Source organism: Centruroides vittatus, unplaced genomic scaffold, assembly GCF_030686945.1.
Source record: "Centruroides vittatus isolate TY-2023 unplaced genomic scaffold, ASM3068694v2 scaffold_861, whole genome shotgun sequence".
Taxonomy (NCBI): domain Eukaryota; kingdom Metazoa; phylum Arthropoda; class Arachnida; order Scorpiones; family Buthidae; genus Centruroides; species Centruroides vittatus.
This window is the reverse complement of record NW_027122718.1, coordinates 11,173,557-11,199,363: the sequence shown is the minus strand read 5'-3', so window position 1 is coordinate 11,199,363 and position 25,807 is coordinate 11,173,557. Positions and strand designations below refer to the sequence as shown.

The 25,807-nt window shown below is 30.8% G+C and overlaps 1 protein-coding gene across 1 annotated transcript in view; it reads right to left on the bottom strand.

Moving 5' to 3' along the window:
- Positions 1 to 18,389: 18,389 nt before the first annotated feature.
- LOC136990246 (alpha-soluble NSF attachment protein-like) overlaps positions 18,390 to 25,807 on the bottom strand; it is a 40,217-nt gene continuing 32,799 nt past the window's right edge. The window contains exons 8-10 of the mRNA XM_067288639.1: positions 23,607 to 23,711; positions 23,423 to 23,491; positions 18,390 to 19,666 (exon numbers count right to left, since the gene is read on the bottom strand). Of these exons, the coding sequence (XP_067144740.1) occupies positions 19,517 to 19,666; positions 23,423 to 23,491; positions 23,607 to 23,711 (324 nt within the window). The 3' untranslated portion in view covers positions 18,390 to 19,516. The remainder of the gene's footprint in view (positions 19,667 to 23,422; positions 23,492 to 23,606; positions 23,712 to 25,807) is intronic.

Below are 25,807 nucleotides of genomic sequence, written 5' to 3'. Positions count from 1 at the left end.
ATGTAGATGACGTCACATCACGTCTAACGAATCAAACTAGAGAAAGAAGAGGGATGGCATGCGTACTTTGCACTCTGTTATCTCTACCTGTCTTTCCCATGCTACTTATCTTCGTGCTGTTTGCCTACCTGGATGTGATTCAGTCTCATTGACACACGGATGGGTGGGTGAATTTTCTCTCCTTTCATCGTCCTTAATTCGCAAAATTCAACTTAAATGGCCGATTAATCCCAGTAGAATCCAATCATTTATCCTCGTTTAAACCGGCAAAACAATCGTCCATATCTAAGACATAAAGTAATTGCACCTCGTACAATCGAATTTGAAAAGCATAAATTTAATATTCGCATGGTTTTTTTTTTTAACGTAATTTACCTGTTTAGCGGGTGTAGAAAACTCATCGAAATTTTGACAAATGAATAAAGGTGGAAGAGGTACTCCTGTATATAAAGCATAGCGACATGATAATTTACGAGGCACGTAATGATCATAAAATGCAATATAGGTGTACAGAAATAGAAGAGACATTTTTGAGAAATGTATTCACTTCTTATCTTACTTTACAAAGGTGCAAGATTATTCACGCTGATAAAAATCATTTCTATAGATTTTTCTCACAGAACGAGAGAAAGATAAATTGCAATATCGCATCTAAAATCAGTGCAGGGAATGCTATTTTAATCATTTGTTTTATTATTATTATTTTTTTTTTTTGACGTGTTCTCTCTTCCCTTCGATCTTTTCACTTTGGCATTTTTTTTTTTTTCTGCCACTAAAATGCCAACCATTTATCTATTTTTAATTAAATTAGAAATCCCGTAGAATATATCTTTATAACACGGTCTTTTCTGACGAATCCTCTTCATAATACGTAGCCCTTTTAATATATAATTTATAGATTGCAGCCTTTTCTGTACATAAACAATCCTTTTTCATAAATAACCATGTTTCTCTATGCGTAGACATCCTTTATTCTGTGTAGTCTGTCAGTAAATATATAAGGCGTTTATAAGTACACATACACGTCAAAAAAACAAATCAAAATATACAAAAAAAAAATGCCTGGAATGTATACATGTAAATGTATATATTCTACGCACGATTTTCCAAAGAAAAAATTCCCAAAACTAAACTTTTTATACCTTTAAAAGTAACGAGAAGGGAGGAGACGTTTGCAGTATGTTAACGAGAAAAATTTGGAAGCGAGCCGAACAAACCCGGAAAGTATATAAACGTTATCGCATCCAACTTATCAAGTTATCGAAATAAATTAATTAGAAAAAAAATCGACGATAAAGTGACTTACCTGCCGGAGGTATGCTTTATCCAATGCTAAAAATCCGAGCGAAGTAGAGACGTGTGTAAGATACGGTAGTGAGTGACTATATCGGAATCGGTTAAAGTAGTTATCGCCTTGGGGCCAACAGGTTCTCACGACCCCCGTCTTTCGTACGCTATCGTCAACTGGGTGACATTACACAAACCAATGCGCAATTCGCTTTAACTTATGTTTGGACACACGTTACGTCTATCGCTCAGATACAACATACTTTTATCACTTTATCTGTCAACATGATATTACCTACTTTCCCACGCTTCCGATTCTAGGCGTTAGGTGGCGTGCTGCGTGTGACGTAAGTCGATTACATCCCGTACTTTGACAATCGATTCTATAACTAGTCTTTTTCTTTTTTTTTTTTTTTTTTTTTAATTCTTTTCTTTGCGTGTTTTGTTTTTAGAATTGCGCTTTGTTTGTTACGGAATGTAAAAAATTCTCGCGGATAAAATGCGAAAATATCGCAATTTTTAATATATTTGTATAATTTTCTATATTTTTTAATTGTTTCCATTAAAAATAAACGAGAAATAATATTTTTTAATTAATTTTTTTTGCAGGATTACGGTGCGGGTTATAGTCCGATATTCGCGAGTCTTACGCTATTTTCTATCTCCCCGTGTTTTTATCGTTAAAATTTCGAGATTTATTCGTATTTATTTTCAATTCTACACACGAAAATAGTCAGTTTTGACGTTATTTTTCCGTCGGAAAAGGTACGAAATGTAAATTTTACAGTTATTAAACCCGTCGATAAAGTTTAATTTTTGCTGACTTAAACGTATTCTTTGGCTTAAAAAGTCGATAATATTAATTGATAAAAGAATACAATTTCAGCATTAAAATCGATTTTATATATTAAACTGCATTGAAAAATAATTGTAATTCGCAAAAATACGAGTTTAAAAGTATTTGCTCTTCTTCTTAAATCTCTTGTTTAAAAAAATAATCCGAAAACAATTTAAAAATATATCGGATATCGACTTCATTATATTTGGATTTATATGTATATAAAAAAGAAAAAAAGTATTCTCTAGATAAATATATACATTAAAATAATAATAATTCCAGAAAGAAGATATTTAATACTTTGTTTTTCTATAATGATTATTTTCTTAATAGGCATAATATTTTTGTGGAAAAAAATAATAATAATAAAAGCTTTATTATATACTTTTATTATTTAAAAACATTTTACAAAGGTTATTATATTTATATTTATTTATAATCTTTAATGGAAAACAATCGAAATATAATACTTTAGTCAACTTCCAACTCGGATTTTCGTAAAATTTCTATTATATATATATATATATATAATTGTTTTATTTAAATCTAAAGATTTAGATAAGAACTCGGGTTTTATCTACGAGGAACCGGAATTATAAAGAGAAATATTGCAATTATGCCTTAAATTTTTAAATAAATATCTTTAAAAGTATGTAGTATTTGATAATAATAGCTCTCGAACACTCGAAGTTACTGATAATTCCATTATCGTTATTTAGTATCCGAGCGAAAAATAGCAGCAATTAAGATACGATTCTTGAGAATCTCTACGAATGTTTCTTCTCAAATATCGATTATTATTAACAAGTACGTATATAAACATTCAAAATCTTCAAATAACATCTCTAAATGGGATAAATATTTCTTCCATCCTCTTATAATCACTTGAATATTTTTTTTAATCAGGAAACGTCATCTTCATCTTCCTCCATCCATTTCACTAAAGATGCTTAAATTATTCTCGATTAATATAACAAAATAATAAAGTAAATGTTTATAAAACACATAAAAATATCAAGCCTTTTGTTATTTAAATAATTTATATATATATAGGCCTATATATATATATATATATAATACATCGAGTTTAAGTTTTATTTTGCATAAGTTTACGAAAGATATTTTGCTTAATTATCTCTCGTTAGGAAATTTATTTTAATTATAAAATATTTAATTAATTTTTTTAAAAATATTTTATATTAATATATATAAAAATTATAAAGATTTTAAAAGAAATCTGTGAAAACTCATTAAAATTTTTCTATTTAAAAAAATTGTTTTTCTTACTTTACTACATCTTTTAAAGTAATTTAATTAATATAATTTCAAAGTATTCGTAATTATTTATATAAATAATTAAGGAAATTCAAATAAGATTTAATAATATTTATTTTACAGATAAATCAATATTTGAAATAAATTTTTAAACATTTTTTTTTTTTTTTGTTTTTTAAATATATCGAATTTATTTTATTTACACAACTTTTAAAGGAAATTTTTCCTTTTTTTAAAGACAAAATCTGATTAAAATTCGTTTGAAATTCTCATAATAAAGTTTTTTTTTCTTCTTTTTTAATGCAAGTTAATTAAAAATCAAAGTGATGCGGATGCAAAAGATTGATGAGGAAAGATGAAGAAGAAGAAGAGATGCTTAGAAAATAGAAAAAGAAAAAATATTTTTGAGTACGCTAAATTTAATTTAATATATTGTTTTTTAATGTGTGTTTTTTTTATTTCGGGGAGGGGGAAGTGTATTTTTGATAAGAGAATAATGAATTTGAAGTTTTTCATTATTAACTGTTAACTTACGTCTCGATAACATCACGCTCATCACGAATAAAATTCGGGGAAATGTAACGTTTTCGGGTTGATATATAACACCTTATATAAATCCATTATTGAATTTTCGATGAGATACAACCGAGAGAACGAGTTAACATTTTTTTTTTCTTATTTCTTTGTAACTTTTCGAAACTAACAACCACGAAAAGTACCGTAACAATATAAAAGAATATTATTCTTTTATTCTCAAAAAGAAATTTCGTGACTAGAAGGAGCCTTGTAGATCGAGATAGAACCAGGAAAATCCTGACATAACTTTTTTTCTAATCTTTTTTCCCTCCCCCCTTATGAAAAATAAAATGCATGCCTGGTATACTCCATTATAAATTCCCTTATTTTAAATAATATTTAAAAAAATTATAAGGAAATTAAAAATGGTAGAGATATATTTTCTTTGAAACGATTAAAGAGTGTTTTCTTTGGCAAACATAAATAATTTCGTTGATAAATTAGATTTTTGTAGAGCATCGGAGATCGTCCCCGAAGCAAAAATATGCTTTAGAGACCGGATTCTAAAAAAGCGGTCCTACTTCTTTACATAATAAAATAATATCCGAATGACAACAACACTTTTTTTTTTTTCTTTCTTTCTTTCTTCTTCTTTTATTAGTCACGAAAACGTGAAAACTACGACATTTTTCTAACCAGAGTTTTAGTTTAGTTCCTCATGCTCCCATTACAATCGGATTCTACAAGTTGCTAACGTTTCTGTTGTTTATAAACCTTAAATATTAATAAATACACGTAAATTTTAAAGCGTATATTTACACGATTTTAATCCTCCATCAATTCGCATCACACGCTCTTCCATTTTGTAATCTTATTAATTGGAATAAAAATCGATATTTGGATGATGATGATGATGATTATTATTATTATCGCGTGTTGTGTTTTTTTCTTCTTTGATTTATTTATTTAAATAATAATAATAATTTTAAAAAAAGAATAAAACGCTCGCGGATATTCCGAGTGTCTAAACGAGTTACGTCAGAACTGATCGACCTTCGACACGTAAAATCTAATTTAAAAAAATAGAAACATCGATTTTTTTTTTCTTATCTTTACTTGAAATATTATCTAAAAATAAAGTTTCCGTTCATTTACATAATGTTCCGCGTGTTTTTTTTTAATACTAGAAACAACGTAACTAATATCGGAAAAATGAAGGGGGAGGTGTATAAAAACGATAGCGAAAGTTACTTTCCTTCGTCGGGATCTATATACTTCCCCTCCCCGTTATTACAAATTGGATAATTAGATTCTAAAAAAGGAAAAAAAGATAGAAACTTTTAGAAAAATTATCTTTAGTATAATTAAAAAAATAATAATAATAATAAGGAAAATCAGAGGCAGTTTGTTGAGTAAAGAGATAACGGAATCGATAACATTGTTAAATTGTAAACTGATTATTTAATTGAATTGTAACGGTGGCGAGTTTCAATAATTACATGATAAATTTTCTGTTTATTCGTTCTTTTCGGAAACAGAAAGTGTTTGTTTCCACGTTGGCACAACCCCGATAGAGTTCATTCGAAATAAGATTAACGTAACGACGTTATGGAAGTAGCCGGGACGAAGACGTAACCTTTATTGTTTAGAGGAAGCATAAAATATGGTCGTAAGTTGGTGTAACAACGAAAGAAACCGATAGTTAAGTATTATTCCTCCACTCGGACATTATATTGAACGAAGGAAATAGCCATTTAGGATCCAAAACGCAAGAGGGGTTATGGTGTAAACCAACCAGAAAATGTCTTCCATTGTTTTCTATAAGAATTGGTGTGTTTTTGGCAACCACGCGCAACCGGACCGGGCGATGTGGAGCAGAATAATCGCAGTTGACGATCGACGATGCAGTAAACAGCGTGAGAAAGAAGACCAAAATATATACTTCCGCTTGTCCATCTGGAGATACGCCTCAAAGGGTGTCCTCAGAGCACACTACCGAAAATCTTCCCACACAACAAGATGGCTTTCAGAAATCATCAAAGCGAACAGCGATAGTAAGAGGTGGACCGTTGACCCAACCTTGATAAATCCGTAATTTTAAAAGATATTTACAATCCTTTCGATTTCTCTGTAGATTTTATACAGCAACGAGCAGGATCTTCAGAGCATTTCTGAATGGAATCGCCCGACTAATCAACAAGATCCACCCTAGTTTTATATATAGAAAATAACTATATTTTCGTTCTTTTCCACTCTATTTGTTACATAATTTCTAAATTTGGAAAGTAATCACAGTTTTCTCTAGGTAAATATTAGAACGCACCGATTTCTCTTCATTTCCATTTCCATTTATCCACGGAGGAGGCATTCATTCAATTTTTAGAAACATCGCTTGATAAATTACTCGAAACTTGTTCTTATTTAAATCTCATTTTACAATACTTTGTAGTGTGATAATAACAAAGAAAATATTTTTACTTTCCATTTCGGTTTTGGATGCTTTTTGGAGCATGGAAACATTTCGTATCTGTATTATCCTCCACACAAAGGGATAAATTCTCTTCAGGATTCCTCAGTTTAGCCTAAAATACGATGAAAAATTACTTTCTATTGTGGCATGCTGTTCCTATTCTTGGTTTCCTTCGAGAACAAATCACTCGCGATCTTTTCCCACCTTTCTTCTACTTTTTAAAGCGAAAGTAAGTCTTGATGCAATGCGAAAGGTGATCAATTTACTTCACGAATTCGCCAATTTTATACATTTTATGAACCGTGCTTTTATGTAAACATAATATTCACTTTATTTACATATTAATAACCCACACGCCTTTAAATTTTGTTCTTCACAACCTTGAATTTGACGACAAGTTTAATAGGTCCGAACCCCTGGTTTTATGGTGTAATTATGAATGTTAGACTTAAATCTTATTCAAAAGTTAGTACGTATATAGAAGAAAAGAATGACCCAGATAGAAAACCAACAGATGGGGTATCCGATGGTTTAAAAAAATCATACACTAACGTTGTGTACGTAGTTTTTGGGTCTGTGTAAATAGACGTCAAAGCTAAGTGGCAGAGTAGAAGAGATCGATGTCGACGTTTAAGTTATCAGCCTAGCGAATCGATGTTTTCGAGCAAAATTCCTTTGAAAAGTCACTCCGAATTTAGGTAGAGAGATGTTCGAAGTCTGTTGTTGACCCGGTTGGTTTCACACCAAGGATCCTGACCTTGGCCACAGGATGTACGCCGACGAAATGGGTTGTCAGAACTCACAGAGTGTGAAGGACGACTCCGCGTACGGCACCAAACCTGCACATAGACTCTTCCAAAGTATCTACACGTTAAGCGTGTTCTTTCCCCACCCCCGAACAGTTCGTGACGTTCGGTGGATGCGCCGAATGAAAAGAAACGCAAACAATTCATTTTTTTTTCTCACTTAACACAACAGGTGTGTAAACACGGACCGAGCTTGTAAATACATTGATTACACTTTAAAACACTAATTTGTATCGAGGATCCTATGGAAAAAAAATCCACACTATCGAGTTTAATCGTCCGAATCGATACCAGATGGCGCGTCGCAGCCAAGGTCCGAAATTTCTTTTGTCCATCGTTTTGGCTGCCGACCCCTGACCCCTTTTGTCCTTGATAGGCCGGAAGGGAGTAGTTTTCTACTTCCGGCCAGTGGTGACGTCACCGCGACAGGTGTTGGAGAAATACCCAGTCGAATCGGATCCGTAGGAACGGTTAAGTAATTGGCGATTCTTTCTTTAAAGGTCACACGTTAACCCGAGGGGTGGGCCAAGATTTAAGTTCGTGCCGACCAAATTATTCTTACGTTCGATAATTTTTATCATTATACGGCAGGAACTAGGTAAGTCAGGCCTTTAACCAAACCTATGATTGACAAGACAATCAATACCAATGACGGTAATTGCGGGTCGACAATTCCCATTCAGACATCCTGCTCTTTATTGAAAAGATGTTTCTAAAAGGAAATGGATATTTAAATCGGCTAACATACGAAACTTTTGTCTTCTTTAAAACTTCTGGCAGCAACACAGTACGAAATTCGACAATAAAAACCCTTCCCATTCGTCACATTTCACTCCGTTTATAAAGCTTAAACTATGAAAAAAGATATTCATTTTTGGTTTCTAACATTCATAAAAACTCGTAACAATATTTTAAAGCGAAAATAACTCCAATACCGTCCTTCCGAAAGGAATTTCTTAAGGAAATATCCATCATAGTCCGTTGCAACTTCCATATCTATTCAGAAATTCTCAGTTCTTTTCGAATTTATATATATAAAAAAATAATAAATATAATAATATTTTCCAAAACATCTTCACGGATTGTGAACTTTTAGCACCAGAAGTTTCCTGCTGAGAAGTCTTTTATCACAAGAAAAAAAAGGAGGAAGAGTCGCAGAAAAGCTTAAAAAAAAAAGGAAGAAAATTTGCATATAAACTCTTTGAATAGTTTGAAGCGTGGTTAAATCAATTTTCTCTGCCAACTTTTTCAAATATTTCCTACCAAAAGATATCCGTCTTCATACTTTACACATTTATGGAAAAGTTTCGAGTTGGAAAGAAGATGCAAAATTCACTTTCCCTTTTTTTTTCTTTTCGTTTTCATTTTCGTCCTTGAAATTTCTATTCTAACTTTATTTCCTTATTGTTTCGAATGACGTAAAAAGTACTTCCTGACATAAAATAACATTTTTTTTTTTTTTTTTTCTCTTGGTAAATGGAGCATCTCCGAATTTATCCTTTTCTCCCCCTTTTCTTTTCCTTTTACATACATAAATTGTTATTCTTTATTAAATCATTTATACAACTTTCTTCTTTACGTTGTTGAAAAATATAAAAGAAATTCTTTCCCAACATTTTGGCTAAATTAAATTTATTATTTAAAAATGTATGCATTTTAATGGCTTCTTCCTTTATAAAAATTAAAATTGCTACCTTTTGATAACAGATGGTAGCACCGATCTCTTGTTTGCTCTTCTCTTTCCTTATAATATATTAATTTGTGTGTTTTTTTAAAAAATTAATTTATCGCTTAAACTTTTTAAAATGAATTAATACGTAAGATTAAAAGAAATAGAATAAGGGGAAATAAAGAAAATCGAAGATATCTCTGCGAGAAGAGAGTGAACGGGGGAGAGCGAAGGGAGGAGAAAAAGAGCGAAAATATAAATACTGTAAATCATTTTTGAAAAAAATGGATTTTTTCGCCATTTGCTATGGGGTTGTAGGAGAGGAATGAAGTGGCGTGGTTGAAAATCGTTTGGACGGAGAGGGCTACAGAACTCTTCCTTTCTCCACCAGCTGTTGTCGGAAAATGCAGGTGGGACGGAATCATTAGCTTTTCAGAAATAACTCTTGTGGAAAACAAAACTAAGCGAGCTTCGTATCAATGGCCAGTATGACCTGTAAGGTCACATCCGCATGAAGGTCACCGTCGTGGATATTGCCGGCGCCATGCATTGTTTTGGACTAATGGAGCGACCGATCCACCTGGATCCAAGTCGAAATTCCGACTTTATTTTTACATTAATGCCAAGCTTTAATTGCTATTTCTATACAGTACGATAATTGTTACCGACCTTTTTTTGGTTATTGTTCTCGATTTTGCTTTAAAATTATCCCAATAAATTATCATAAATTTGTTGTTATCAGTCGAGTGAGCGCTTTTACCAACCCGAATATCTAATTCATTAATCACGTTTCGCCTTATCAATGTGTTCCAATTTATTTTTTATTCGGTTTTCTTTCCCCTTCGAACGGTAAATTACGTTAAACCCAGTCAACTCGTAAACAAAATTTCGAATTCGGTTAAATATCGCCAAGTGCTCGTTGCTGGTGTACAGTTCGCTTAATTGACCGGATTTCCAGATTGAATATACATATTTGTTAGCGTTAAATTAATAGTTTAGTTGCTCTATCAATGGCGTGCGTGCAAACTTTACAATCGTTTCTGTTTGGATTATCGCAATGTCGAGTTTCCTATCCAAAGACTTGCAAACCACGCCAGAAAAGTGTACAAGAGAAAGTGGAAAACTAAAAAAACCAAGGACCCATTGGCATTCTTTGTCGAGGAATTCCTGCTAGTGTTATTTTGGTACGAGGTAAAGAATTTTCACATACATTAAAACTTATTACTTAAAATATATTATCATTGTCATCCCGTCTCCATCCTCATCGGGATGAAGACACTTCCTAAAATTGTCCATTCTTCTCGTTGTATTGCCTCATTCTTTCATTCTTTTCCTGCAAATTCTCTAAATTTGTCTTCCCATCTCCTTCTTTTTCTTTTCTTTTTTTCCTGTATTTTTCAATCCAGTATATCTATTTTCGTATCTTCTTGTAACGTGTCAATTAAAAAACAAAATACATACTATTTTACCCGGTTATTTATTTAATTTATAAATTACAAATCACTTATTAAGTTATTAGATATATATCTATATTATTTTCACACACTATTTAAAGTTTATAACGAGATATAATCGAAAATTCTGCCGGTGTACGTAGCGGATTTTGTAACACTTATTCTTAAACCAGTTCCGATGGAGTCGGTTACAAGAAAGGGGGAAGATAAAAAAAAACAAGCGAAAAATATTTTCCCGTGGACAAAATGGGCCGAGAATGGTTAAAAATATAAAAACGGAGAGCTCATCTTGTCCTCTTCACCTGGTTCTCATTATCAAGTTTGTTACCTTGTATACAAGACGATGACATCAGGTGAACAAACTCGGAGCAGGTGTACCGTTATCGCTGCTGAATACGAATGAAATATTCTGATCTTGTTTTATTTTCGAAACCGAAAGTCGTTACGCAATCTGTTTTTAATTATTTTCTTTCTTTTAATGAGAGAAATTCCATCATAAATCGAGGAGAATCCCTCCTCGTTTTTTTCTTACTTCCAGCGTCTTCGTTTCATCGAGTGAAATTGATTCGACCAGGCATTTTCTTGATTGGTCAATTTTGAATTTTCAAATTTAGACCGTTTTTTTTAAACGTATTTTAAATGCAATATTTAAAAAATATTCATTTTATTTCTTTGTTTTATAAGAATTGTACGCCTAACAGGAAAATGAACTATTATATATTAGGTTAAGTAGCGTACTACTGACACAAAAAAAAGTCTTAATTTTATAGTAATTAAGCATCGTTTCATTCAATAAAAAACTAATTACTTAATTTAAATAATCTCGAAACAATTAACGACTAATTTTATTTTGTTCAAGAAATTATTATTATTATTATTTTCTATTGTAAAAATTTCTATCCAAGCAAATAAGAATTTCAAATCCCCGATGTATCGAGTTTCCGAGTCATTTAAATTCGTAAAAAATAAATTTAAATATACACTTAACACCTTATGTTATGAATCTATTAAATAGCCTTTCTTTAAATAGATTTATAACTTTACAATAAACGAATTATAATAATTTGAAGACGGATTTTCTTTGAAACAGTTGTTGGCGAATAGAAGACGTTGAAAGGCGCTAATGTAACGGAGTTGTGATTTAAAGAAAGGCGATTTAAAAAGCGGGGTTTAACCGAGGAAATTTAAAATTTACAATAGATTTAAATAATCGACAAAGATTTCTTTTATTCGGTTATCAATGCTTGGTATCTGCGTAGGTACAGAGCATCCCCACAAGAAACCAATTCCTCACCTGCCCATAACATTTATATTCTTGTAAAGATAAACTTCCCAACGGTTCGTATAATTTGTAGAAACCACCTGACTTTTTAACCGACCCTCAAAAACGGCTTGTAACTTCCTCACCTGCCTCATCCCTTCTCGACTCGGCGGTCGAACACACCTGCCCGACACCCTACGAACAGAATAGATTATTAATGATGACATCAGTACATCTGGAGTGTTTTCTGAAGCCGTTAAGGTTTGGCACGTGGCATCCACACGACTACAAACCACCTTGAAAGACAATCCGTTAGCGCGAGGACACATGCGGCCCATTGTGTCTTTCGGTTATTTGTTTGCGGCTACGGGATGCACGAACCTCAACGGAACTAAACCAACAAAGACATTAAAAGTCACATTTGAATCACTATGAATCCCGCAGATGTAAAGAAAAATCCGCCGAACCACAATAGCTGAATAGGTTACATACCGAGGTTTTCAAACACATTCGAACATCCGATAACCATCAAAAGCTTAAGTTTACACTTTAAATACTCTTAAACTTTTATCAATTTGTTAAATAACTAAACAATTTAACCTTTAATTTTAACTTTATCTCCGGTTTTCCGATTAATTAACCAAAGTGAAAGAGATTTTCTTCCTTCGTTTGAGGTATTGTTAAGCGGATCGACATAACTTTATGTGAAGAATCTATCCAAGCGCAAATTTACACTTCACGTAATTTCATTGATTTCTCTATCGAAGTTGAATATATTCACGCCATTTTTTTCATCGTAATGCCTTCTTGAAAAATCTGAAAGCCATTGCCTTTCATCCATCACGTAACAGATATCCAACAGAGATGCAACATCTGCTCGACCCTTCTTCTTCCATAATCTGTGTCGTAACCGTTCTCTAGGCAGGAAAAAAAGCGCTTGTTACACAATGTATAAACATGTTATTGTGTGTATCTATGCGTTATAATTAACTATAAAAGTTGTTCGATGTTTAACTTTACAACTCGTCCTCTCTATACAGAGAGTACTCGAACTATTTATCTCCTTATTTTTTCACTTTGTCATTGTCGTCCGTACAGCTGTAGCGTATTATACATTACAATTAACAGCTAACTTCTGACTTATTTTTTTTCCACAAACCTCTTTAATTTATTCTAAAGATTTAACATTTATATTTAGCATGAAAAAATAACAAAAGAGTTCAGCTAACGCCCACTATATGAAGGTGTATTCTCCACGTGTTTCTGTATTAAGGACGAAGAACTGGAAGACGAAACACGAACAGATTGACCCTTTACGTGACTCGAAAGGTTATCGACATCTATATTCTCATCCTTATATCAGAAGAACGACGGGAATAAAGATAATCGAAATATTTAAATTTATAATTATCCATTTGATTTCCTTATCGGATCAAATATCAGTGGGTTTCACCCCATTACTGAGTTCCAATGTTTGTCACCAATATCCTCATTATCATATTAGCATTGTCTAAATAGGAAAAATGCGTTTACAAACTTGTTTACCGATGGTGTCAAAGCATGTTTTGAATCCATGAAGATGATGATCTAGAAAATTTGAGGTCAGTAGACTCCGAGTGAGGTCAAAACGACGACCTCCGACCTACCATTTTTTGAAGCAAACAAATATAAAAGGTCAGTGTCAGTAGGACAATACAGAAACTTTTCTCTACCGTCGAGAACACGCCAATGAAAACGCATAGAAGTACACGAAATTACGGGATTTCTGCGTAATTAAGTGTGTCTGAGAGATCGCATCTATAGCTTCAAACGCCCTTAGTTGTGTCCAAAAAAAAAAAAAAAAATGTCTTTGTACGGGATGGAGTAATTTGAGTAGCTTATTCAAATGTAGCGTCCAACTTATTCTTTCCTGAGGGAAGATATAGCAAACACTCATTTATAATCCTGTCCTCATTTGTCCATCATTCTTATCTTGGCTTCAGGAAGACAGTCCACGCTCTTGGTTCATTGATCGAATGTTTGCCCAACTTCCTTCTTAATGACTCGTTTGTAAACTGGATAGTAACTAATGTCATCTTTGCCGGGAGGTTGTAATGAATGAGCGCCATTTTGTTACTCTTAAAATAAGCCACAGGATATTAATTTGTTAATGGATGTTTGCCTTTCTTTGTACAGACTGATTCGAAAAGTTCGCGTCACGCCAGTTCAAATATAAAAACGATATCGAATGTCGAAACTTTCTCACCCTGGTCGATAATTATATGGACCCTCTTCATCGGGTTGCAAATTGGAAAACGATCCAAGATGGAAGAATGGACACTTCTCTAATTATAATTACTAACATATTCCCTCTTCCGGCGGATATAACGGATTTTCTAGGGTTTTATGTTCCACCTGGAAGAACGATCGACAGCCCAGAACCCTTTTACAGGTGCTGGCTTTTTGTTCTCGAAAGGGAAATTATGTACAGTATGTAAATATACAGGTTAATTCTCGGATGGATAAAGCCGCTAAGTTATTAGATTAATCGAAGATAAAGCTTATACTTCTTTGAATGGATCATAAATTAGATTTACGAATGGATAAAACTTTTTTTTTCGCTACAGAAAAAACACCACTCCGGTATCGAGTCGATTTAAAAGTGCAAGAGCTAAGCACCATTGAATTCGGGAGCCTTCACCTCTCCAGTAAAATCTGGATTTTTATATTGTGAATTAATCATATTTTCAAGCGAAAGCTCCCCCCCCCCCGAATTCTTTGAATAACGAACGATTTGGCTCATCTTAAAAAAGATTAAGAATTTCCCGAGATAATCCGATTAGATCGAAAAAAAATATTCTGGATAAAATATTTTATCCAGAATATATTTTCTATAATTTATGTTCGACGTTTGTCTGAGATGGGATTTAATTAATTGGCACAGATAGTTCATATCGATAAAGCCGCAGATGTAACATCTCTTCGTAGCGGAGGGAAAGTTAGAAGGAACTTATTTTAAAATGCAATATGTGAAAGATCAAGCGAGCATTCATCCAGATATTAATTCTTCGAAATAAATATAGAAATTCTCATGTTTATTTATTTATTTTAAGACGTCCGAAACAATTCCCATTCTGTAAACTCCAGGAAAGTGTTTATTTATAGTACCTAAAAATAAATAGGCTACAAATTATTCGTTTATCCGACACGGGCAAGCTCGTAATTAATTCTCCTTTTCCTGTTAGCCATTTTTTTTTATATTAAGCATCATTAACATTTAGATGAGCGAATCTTCTTCACACTTCATTATTTCGCCTCGTATCTCGCACAATGGGCAATGTGCCACTTCCTTAATACTAGAGATAAATTAAATGTTGTTATTTGTTGTCGTCGTCGATGTAGTTAGACAATGGCAACAATGACAACATTTAATCTCTCGTCTTACGACGTAGAATAACAATGGCAACAACAACAACAACAATACGGAAGGCAAAGCAGTAACAATAACAACAACACAACAACAACAGCGACGCTTTACCTCTAATTTCCAGATAAGGTTACACTGTAACACTAATAACTTATTGTAATATTTTTTCTATTTCTGAAGACAGAACATTGTCATTATTACAAATATAACTTCGGGGAAGAGAACAACAATAATAATAAATCATTTTTAACGTCTAGAAGACAGTCATTTTACAACAAAGACAATTTCTCCGGAAATACACTGTTAAATATGAATCTTTTCGATATTTTTCTGTAAATTTTCTTCTATTTAATATAATTTGATACACGTTTTTATCCTTTAGGGGTTGATAAGACTTCATTTGGCTAAACCCTATAAGAGATCCTTCGTATCCTCTCTTTACAAATGACCAAAAATTTGTGAAGAAGGTTATCATCAGTATTATTATTTTTTAATATTAATTTTAAAAAAATTGAGATTTGTATGTTATATGTGTGCGTGTTTTTTTCAACGGAAATACAGTACTCATTATCATAATAGTGACAATAACCAGGTTTTGTATTAGTGGTGCCATCTCGTGGATAAATAAATAAATAGTTCTTATTAATTTTCATTTTCACTCAAATTTCATACATTTCGTTTCTTCACATTCTTATATAGAAATGCTATTCGCAATGAAATGGCCTTTCTTCGAGGAAAGCAAATATGGGAGAGGAATTATCTTTATATTTCGTTAATAGCAAAGACTCTTCAAACCCGAAGAGTTCTCTCCTCGTTTTCCTCCTCTTCCTTATTCATTATCCCTATTTTTTACTTCAACCTTAAGACGTACTTTTTCACGTTTCCGTACTTAAAATTACGCCTGAAATTCGAAGTTTACTTCTAATTATAGCAAATTTTCTACCTGAAAGTCCCTTTTTAAAAGAGGGAATTCGCTCTTAATTTCCCCCTTTTGTAAGATTCTCCCTTTCTTTATAACCTTATGGAAGGAGAAAATCTTCTTACAAAGCGACAGAAATTAATTTATACACTTTACTTTTCGTCTTCATAGTTTTTTCTAAGGGCATTGAAGGGAAGGATGGATTATAAGAAGATCCACCCTTTCCGCAGCCATTTTGAAATTAAGAAAAGGGACTCTACTATTTGCTAATCTCAGAATGGTTTTAGAAAGGAGCCTTAATCCCGAATCTAAGAAAAATTATAAAAAAATTGAAGAAATAAATTCTATTTATATCAGATTTATATTAAAAATGTAAACAATAAAATAACAGGAGTATCCTTCGCGTTATCATCGAATTGCTAAAATAATCTTCAATTTTTCCGACCTATTTTCATATCAATTTTTAAAATAGATTAATTCTATTTAAAACTAGAATATGTAGGAAATATTAAATCGAAACATTATAGAATTAATAATCAGCAATATAAATAAATAAATATATATATATATATATATATATAATTTAAATAAAAAATTTATAGACTCTTAACAATAGATGTAGAAAGAGCCTTCAAGGCCTTCAATTTTCTGATGAGGAAGTCTGAATAAATGCAATTGAATGAATTACAATTAAATAAAATTATTAAAAATATATATATATATATATATTTTAATATAATTTATTCTATGCAGAATGTTTTAAATGTATTTTAAAATTTTGTTGTATTATAATAGAGGAAATGATACAAATTAGTTCTTTTAATATGAGAACTTACACTTTTTAAACTAGTTTACACCTCCTTATTTATTTATAAGCGATAAAACTTTTCCATTATCTCTACATAATATTCAAATAATAACTGAAGATGCCGATAAATAAAAGCGGATTCTTAATTAAAAGTAAGAAAAGAATTAGGGAAAAAAAAAACATTGTTTAGAATTACATATGAGACTTTTAAATTCTTGTTTTGTGTCTGTTCAACTGAATCAAAAAGTGGTTCTTTGTCAGACTGTGACTCTTTGTTGGAAAGAAAAAAAAGCAGGAGTGACCTCGATCCAACAGAAGAAAATGTGGAAGAAAAAGAAAATCAGAGTATTTTTTTCAATTCTTTTTATAAGGATTACACGATTTACAGTACATAAAAGTTGACAAAAATATCAATAGTTCGATTATTCAATATAACATTTAGCATACAAAGAAAAGATTTCTTTCAAATGTAAAGTGTGTAATTCTATATTAAAGTGTAGCCTACATTTTCTCTACTTGTTTGTTTGTTTTATATACAATTACAACAGGTAAAATTATTAAAATAAAATATAGAATTTCTTTCTATGTATAAAACGCGTTTTATTTCTATATTTCAACAAAATATTCAATTAATAACTTATGTCTCCAATTTTATTATTAAGTTACTCTAATTTTACATACAGAAAATTATAATTTATCGTTGGATCTGGACATTCTTCTTGTATTCATTATAACAAAACATTGCTGTCCACATTAATGTTTGGTGATTAGCGTAGGACCTATCATTAAATTATTAATGCTTGGGTCTGACCATTTAAAGGTTTCATCCCACTACTATATTTTCTGTATAATTTAAAGAATTTCATCAGAGGGTCTCAAGTGAATCTCAGTGAAATATAAGTTTTTATATAAGAAATATTGAAATAAATAATAATAAATTCGTTATTAGAAAATCTTCATACTGCTTACAAAAATATTTTAAAATCATACTCAATAGCATATTCTTTTGCAAAACAAGACGTTAATTACTTGGTACAGTTTTAGAGCCACTTTCGATTCCCTCCTACAGTTTTGTACAAACCCCTTCCCCTTTAAACTCGTGTGTACGAATAAGTTCTGCAAATACTTTCTGATTATTTACTTATCCTGTAAATAAACAGACTTGAAGGAACAAATTCGTACGCTACAATCCAATTATGAACTTTTAGCAACCACCTCCCCTTTAAACTGCACAATAAATTAATAGACGGCTCCTTAATTGTATGACAAACGAACGACACAATGAATAAATTCACGAGAGAAATGTCATCGCATCTGCCATGAAAAATTATTATTAATGAGGAAAGAAGATTGATTTCAACTAAAATAGGTGTTTATTACATCCTGTATTCCTGTATACGTATACACGTAAATACAAATGTATCGAATTACATCAGTATTTGATAATATAGTCTGTAATACTACCGAAATTGTTTGTTGTATATACACGTTTTTAAACTGTATTAGATAAATTGGCTACTATAACTCACTTAAATGATTATAGAAATTACAGCATGATACAATCATGTTTTGAAATGTATTGTTACTCGTGTAGAAGTTATTGAATTATGACTCAAAATAGAATTATAATTTGAAAGAATTTTGTGTCTTTATCCAACTAAAAATAATTCACGCACAATATAAAGTTAAAGAATATTTTATTAGATTACAATTAACTATTGCAGAAAATAATACAAAAATGATAGAAATATTCTAAACAGAAAATCTGAAAATAATTGAAATTTTAACATTGACAGAAAGTTCATTTATAGTATTACAAGAGAAGAAAAACCATTGAAGGCATTGGAATGTTTAATCTTTATCATTAAGTATAAAAATAAATTATTAAATTAATATAAAAAAATCTTATACTTGGTAAATAATTTCATTTGATACAGCATTTTAATGCACACTGAATCACAAGTTATTGTGACTAGAATTTTTTTTCATATTAACTTTTCATTTTTATGAAATGATCCCCGATGCCAAATAACTACTAATTATATATTAAATGACAAAAATATTTCGTATAATTGTAAAAACAATACTTTAAAGTATCACATTTTTATGTTATTTAAGTATAGATATACAATAAAAAAAACAAAAATTGTGAACTCTGTACATATTCTGAATGCAAATAAATTCTTATTGTAATAAATAAATGCAATTTTAGCCAATATTTTCTACTGTAGTGAAGTATTAATTCTGTTTGAAAAGGTATTCCTGTTTTACACTTTTTTTTTTTAAATATATTTATATATTAAAATTTTCTATCATTAAATTGCAAAGTGAAAGATTTCAGAATAAAATATTGAAATAATTTAAAATAAAATATTCAAATATTGAACATAAATATATAAAAGTAATAGGAATATTAGTTTTGTTTAATTTAAATAATAGCAAACATAAAATATTTTAAATAAAATCTTATTTAATTAAATGACTAATATATACAGTATATATATAAATTTCTCAAAATTATCATTTTCAAAAATATTAACATGAAATATATTAAATAAACTAATACTTTTTTGAAAACTAATGTAGGGAATGTATTACGGATGTGATTTTTTCAATAGCATCTTATACAATGTGAAATAAAAATAATTTTGCTTCTTGTTTCAAGCTACCAAAAAGCTATTTTGAAAGGAAGAAAATATGTTTTAAAGTACATATATACATATAGATTTATCTACAACATATTACACAACACAATATTATACAGAAATATTTGAAGTAATCTCAAAAGACTGACAAGAGTCACTTTTTCAGCAGAGATCGGGTGTGTCTACTATAGACTTTTTGATCCGAAGGAGAATGTTGGTGTACCACTGATCCAGGCGAGAAATAGAATCGTATTCTTTAATGACATCTGTAAATCCGTCGATATCCTGTTCTTCCAATTTTCCTAATAAATTCTGAAATTTTAAATATAATTTTATGATTAATATTAATGAAATTTATATATTTAATATTCTTTGTAATCTAGAACAGTGTTCCATAACCGGTGTGCCGTCATGTGGCGAAAGGCGTGACGTGAACTTTTACATATTCTGTTAATTTAAAGTTTTATTTATATATTTTTATCACAATTGCCGTGTTTCTTATGCATGTATTTCGTTCTCTGCCGCAGCACCGATGAAATAAGATGCAGTTCGTTTATTCTTTATTACAAGTCACGCATTTTTATATATTCTATTCTAAAAAATTATATGTAAAATAAATTTGCTCACAGCTGTACAGGTGTTGATGTCTGTTTAATAATAATAATAGGTTATTGGCATTATGTAATTCTATTAATGGCATCATATCACACATTTTTGAAGGGAATAACATTTTGGTGTGCCCCGTTGAGTCACGGGTGTGCCGCAAGTAGAAAAAGGTTGCGGAACACTGATCTAAAATATTGAATTTGGCTTGATGATAAATTAAAAATTATAATAAATTTTAAAAATATGAAGCTTTCAAAACATTAAATAGTCATAATGATATATTTTGTAATTATTTGCTTTTTGTTATTTAATAATACAAAAATGAAGGTTTAGCATATTTCGAAATTATTCATAATCGAAAAATTCTTGTGTGATAAAAGTATCGTAAAAATAAAATTAACTATAAACTAACGAACATATGATTGAAATGTAAAGATTTTTGTCACTAACATGAAACTGTAACAGCAGCAGCATTCATAGACTGAAATCAATTTGTTATTAAGCTAGTAAATAAAATGAAATGAACATTAATGTATTATTGGTATTGGCTAGTTTGGCAAAAATATCATTTTTATAAATAAATTTTTAAGTTGAATCGTTAACCTGAAACCATTCATTCAAAGTATAAAATAGGAAACTGTTTCAAACAGTTAAATGTTCTACATTAATCCTATAACATTTGATACATTAATGCCAGAATCCAAAACACAGTACATGTGTAATTTTTATTTTATTTCTTAAAATGATATGTCAATGAAAGATGGATGAGTTGTTGCTAAACTGAAAATGTTTGAAATATTTGAATAAGCTGATTATTATTTTTATTTGGATTTCTAAATTTTGAAAGTCTTGTTTTCAGTTTATAAAATACTCCTATATGAAAATTTATTATTGTATCCTGTGTTGATTTTTATGATGTACACAGAATTACATTACAACTTAAAAATTAATTGCTCTAACATAAATATTTCAATTACTATTTACAGGGTTCCTACTCAAATTTTTGTTTTTAATTCCATGACCCTCACATCCCTTACGGTATGGCACATTAATAAAATAAAACATCACTTGACTTACTATGCACATACACTATTGCTTCTCCAACTTTTTAACTGGTTACTTTTTATAATTAATGAATTAGTGAAATTAAAAATAAAATAAGAAAGACAGAATTATGGCATGTCTTCTCTACGTAAAACTAAAATGTTTTATTAAATAAAAATAATTTATTCTGTTATTAACTCATAACTGTAAAACTTCAAGGCTTTGAAAAAAAGAAAAATTCATTAATTATTATTAACAAATTCTATATAATCCATGTATAAAAGTATAAATTTATTAAATTTGTCCCTTAATAAATTTTCCAAACTTTACAAAATATTAATAAACTGGGAAAAAGTTTCAGAAATCAGAAATTGTTTTTGTTATGAGATCAAAATTATTAAAATGAAAAATGATAAATAATACCAGTTGAATTAATATTAACAAAGAACCAAAAATGATAAATAACTTATCTTTTTTTTTTTCCATCAGTTCATTAACACCTGCCCTCAAACTTAAAGTATAAATTGTGTATGAGAGAGAGAGACAGAGTTAAAATATTTCAAAAAATTGTTATCAACATTAGATTATTAAGAGTATTACATTTTTCTCTCAAACTTATAATACTGCATAATTAATACAGCAGTTTTAAAATTTAAAAATAATAATTGATATTGTTGTATGCTTGTATATTTTGTGCTATAATCTTGAGGAAATTTTCTGTATGTTTGGGTGAAATCTTGGATTCTGAAAATATTCTGCACCTCCTTTTCATAAGTTGCATTGTACCACAATACTTCTTGCTGCTGCAGACAGCTACACTTGGTCAGCCAACAAAATCAACAAGGCAACCAAAGAAACAAATTCCCCGACTTTCCATGACTTTTTCCAAACATTAATGAAAATCCCTGATTTTCCAGGTGTATAGAAACCATGTATTTAAAATAATTAATTTGTATAAATGTAAATTTAGTTTTTAATACTGAACTATTATTAAGAATTTAAAATTAAATATTCATTGACAAAAAGTTATGTACCAAGGAAGAGGTATTGGAAGCAAATAAAACTTTATAGTTGTGAATCTAATGATGAACGTAAATAAGTGATCACAATATCATAGATATCGTAAATAAGTGATCACAATATCAGAGTTCCAAAGAAACAACATTATAATTTAAGTGAACCTTTATTACCCTGTAGGACTTCCTTTTGTTTGGATACATATAACAATACGATTGGGCATACAGGCACCATATACAATCCTGCAACAATCTGCCTACAGATATTGCAACTGCCTCTGCATATTCCTCACACTCAGATGGCTAAAGCTGGCATTCTATCTGATCCAATAAATGCTCAATGGATAACAAATATGAAGACTGGGCAAGCCAAGAAAATATAGTAATGTGATACATTCCTGAGAAATCCTAGTCATTTGCAGTCCTACCATCAAAGACAATACAAAGGCACAGGCTTACTTGAACTGTGCTGTCAATTTTCCTGAAACCACTACTAAAGGGTGACTGACTACTCATATAAGATGGCTCCCCAGATAAACATGCCAACAACGGGGGCAGTGTGCTGCTAAACAATAATAATAGTATCGAAGAACTCACCGGTGGTCTTCCACACTAACACAGTAGTCATCCATTCCCAAACAGAACTGGGATTCATTGTTAAAGATAATATGCTACTAATCCCTAAATGCTTAATTTCTCTGTCATGACAACTGCAAATGAAGCCAATGTTGTCGTAGCTGCTAACGACAAGATCTATACTAGTCACTATGCAGACAAATTTGTTTCTGCTTGTCACCTACCAATGACATAGAAGTACAGGACTTCTGCCTGTCTGGATGGTGATTGAATCTATATTTGTCTTACAATCAGATAATTATCTCTCCTGATGGTCTCTGGGCATTTAGAGCCTGCCTGCAACATGTGTATATCCACACACATCCACTACTCCTATCATCTTAGTCAGTCCAAATGATGGATAATTCAGCAATATGTTAACCTGTTCAGTCCAATAATGTGGCATTTCTGAAACTCTGAGCTGTGCTTAATGTTTCTGACTACATTGTACAGGCATGCCCTGTGTTGAAAGATCTCCAAATAGCAGGCACATTGATAATTCTAAAGACAGTGAGCCTTTTATAAGATGTTGAGGTTATTTTAAGACACACTGGTATTATCCAGTGTTCAATTTGACCACAAATATAATCATTTACATATCTGTATGCTAAGTTCTCTCAGTAATTAAATAATTTTATCTGAATGTATAGCTTTCTTGTCAATGAGTGTACTAATTCACAAAATGTCATATTCAATATTTTAATTAAAAATTTACATTAATTCTATGTTACAATAATAGATTTTTAAATAAAAAATAATATAAAATTAATAAATGTAACCATCTTACTTTTACAAATTTGCATTCACGTGAATCGGCAAATGACGGATTCATTTCTTCATACTTTTTAATAGCATGCTGTAAAAATATAAATTAAGAACATTTTAAAACACATGCAATATCTACATGAAAAATGTGTGTTATGTTAAATTATCTACATTTTTACTAAAGGATATTACTTAAAATAATTTACCTCGGCATTCAACAAATCAACACACATATGACAGAGAGATGCACAGAAGAAGTATTCCTTGGCACTATATTTCAATAAAGTATTTGACAAAGAAGCTGTTCCCACCTTAAAATTTTAATTAAAAATAGATTTTTTAATTTTTATTCTTAGATTATATAAAATAAATTATTAGATTTTAGACTAGATTAAAATCTTAAAAAGATTCTAATGAATACAAATATAGTAAAACTTGAATAAAATTAAATCACAAAATACTGAATTTTTTTTTCATTTTGGCAGTTTTGTTTTAAACAGGTTTTGGCAATTTTTTCTTCATTTTTTGTTATCTTTAAATTACACCAGATAAATGTCACATAGTTATGTTCCTTTTTTTAATAGTAAAAATCACTTTTACATATGTAAAGAAATTTTATTACTAGACTTAATCCAAATTAATAATTCCGACTAAAGATGGGAGTGTTCAAATGAAAAAAATCGGAACCATTCTATTGCAAAAATTTCTCATCGTTTCCAAGAACTTGTTCCAGGTATTTGAATATGAGCTCTTACAACAGCAAACAAGCCAATTTGAGTTCCAAAAACTAGTATCTGATTCTTATATCAAATTCTAATCACATTGACAGTGATACAGAGACCAAGTTATTCTGTGGTCTGTCTTTTCCAGGAATTTTGATTTTTTAATTAATTGTTTACTTTATATAATTATCAACATGTTAATAAACCCGTTTTTGAATACTAGTTAATTACTAACTACTCTGTACAAGACAAACATGTGTGACCTTATTCTCACTGTTTTCACAAATTACATTCATTGCTTGTTCTCGAGAATCGAATTGTTGAAAGTTCTTGATTCTTAAAAAGTGTTCAATTCTGTTCCTACAGAGACTAATATTAGTAAAGATCCTATATCCATATGTGGTCAGGGTCCAATCCTCATGCAATCCACCTATAGACACATCAGATCTGCTGGTCGGTAATGTGTGGGCTGGCATACTGGACAATTGCATATGGGACCATATACGCTGCCTCAAAGGACATTCATACTTGGTAATGCCTCATAGGATATTCATACTAGGTATTTCTCCATGATGACATGTCCTTATCAGCAAAATGTGACTTATAGTTCAAGCATGATGGAGCACTAGTGCATTTCTGCTCTCCTGTACATGATTGGTTGGATATGGAATTGGATTGCTGGATTGGATGTTGGGATCCAGTTGTGTGGCTGCCACAATCACCAGATCTGACACTTTTGGATTTCTTCCTATGGGGCCATATGAAGGAATTGGTATATCAAACTCCAGTTACTACCGAAAGAGACTTGGTTGCTTGTTTCATGCTGCATTCATTTTTGTGGACAACATGATGCTAGATCATGTGCAGTCAGCCATTCTATGGTTTGTGCATGTACGCCTCAATATATACAGTGACCATTTTGAGCATCTTCCTATGTAAGCATAATGTCATATGTAACTACCGATGTTCATGCTTCCATTAAAGCTTATTTTCTGTGCACCAGATGTGACGTAATACTGTTTCCTTTTCCATATTTCTCAAATTATGGGTCATAGAGTATGGTTCTTGGGTCATTTTTTATGTATTCTAAATGAGATTTTCACTCTGCAGAGTTTATGCAGTCTTGACAGAGAACCCTTTATATACAGGTATCCCTTGTATAACACAGTAGTTACGTTACAAAAAAGTGCTGTGTTATGCGAATCCATGCTATATGAAACAAATGACTAATATGAAACATGGAGTTAGGTTCCAAAAGTTAACAAAAGTATACTGTCCTTTTTCATTACTAAGAGAAATATGTTCACATTTGTTCAATCATGGACCAAGCAATTTTTTTTCCAGAATGTGTGTGTTTGAATACTGAATTGTTCAAATTGGGAACAGTTCAAGTACCAAGATAGCTCTGTATTTCACCTGTCATTTTTATGAATGATTACTTATCTATGGTTAAAGAAAAGTTAATAACGCTTCCCTAAAAGTGTTTAAATAAACTTTACTAAATACGAAGATTAATCTATACAAAAAACACGGTGACAGTCTTAAAGGCTAAAGTCTGAAAGTAATGACACTGACACCTGATTGATAGAAAAGCTAGGACAAGGAAGAAAAAAAGATTTGCACTATTGGTTTTCGTTAAATCTGATAAAAGGCACAAAACAAATTGAAAATTTCAATATTCTAAA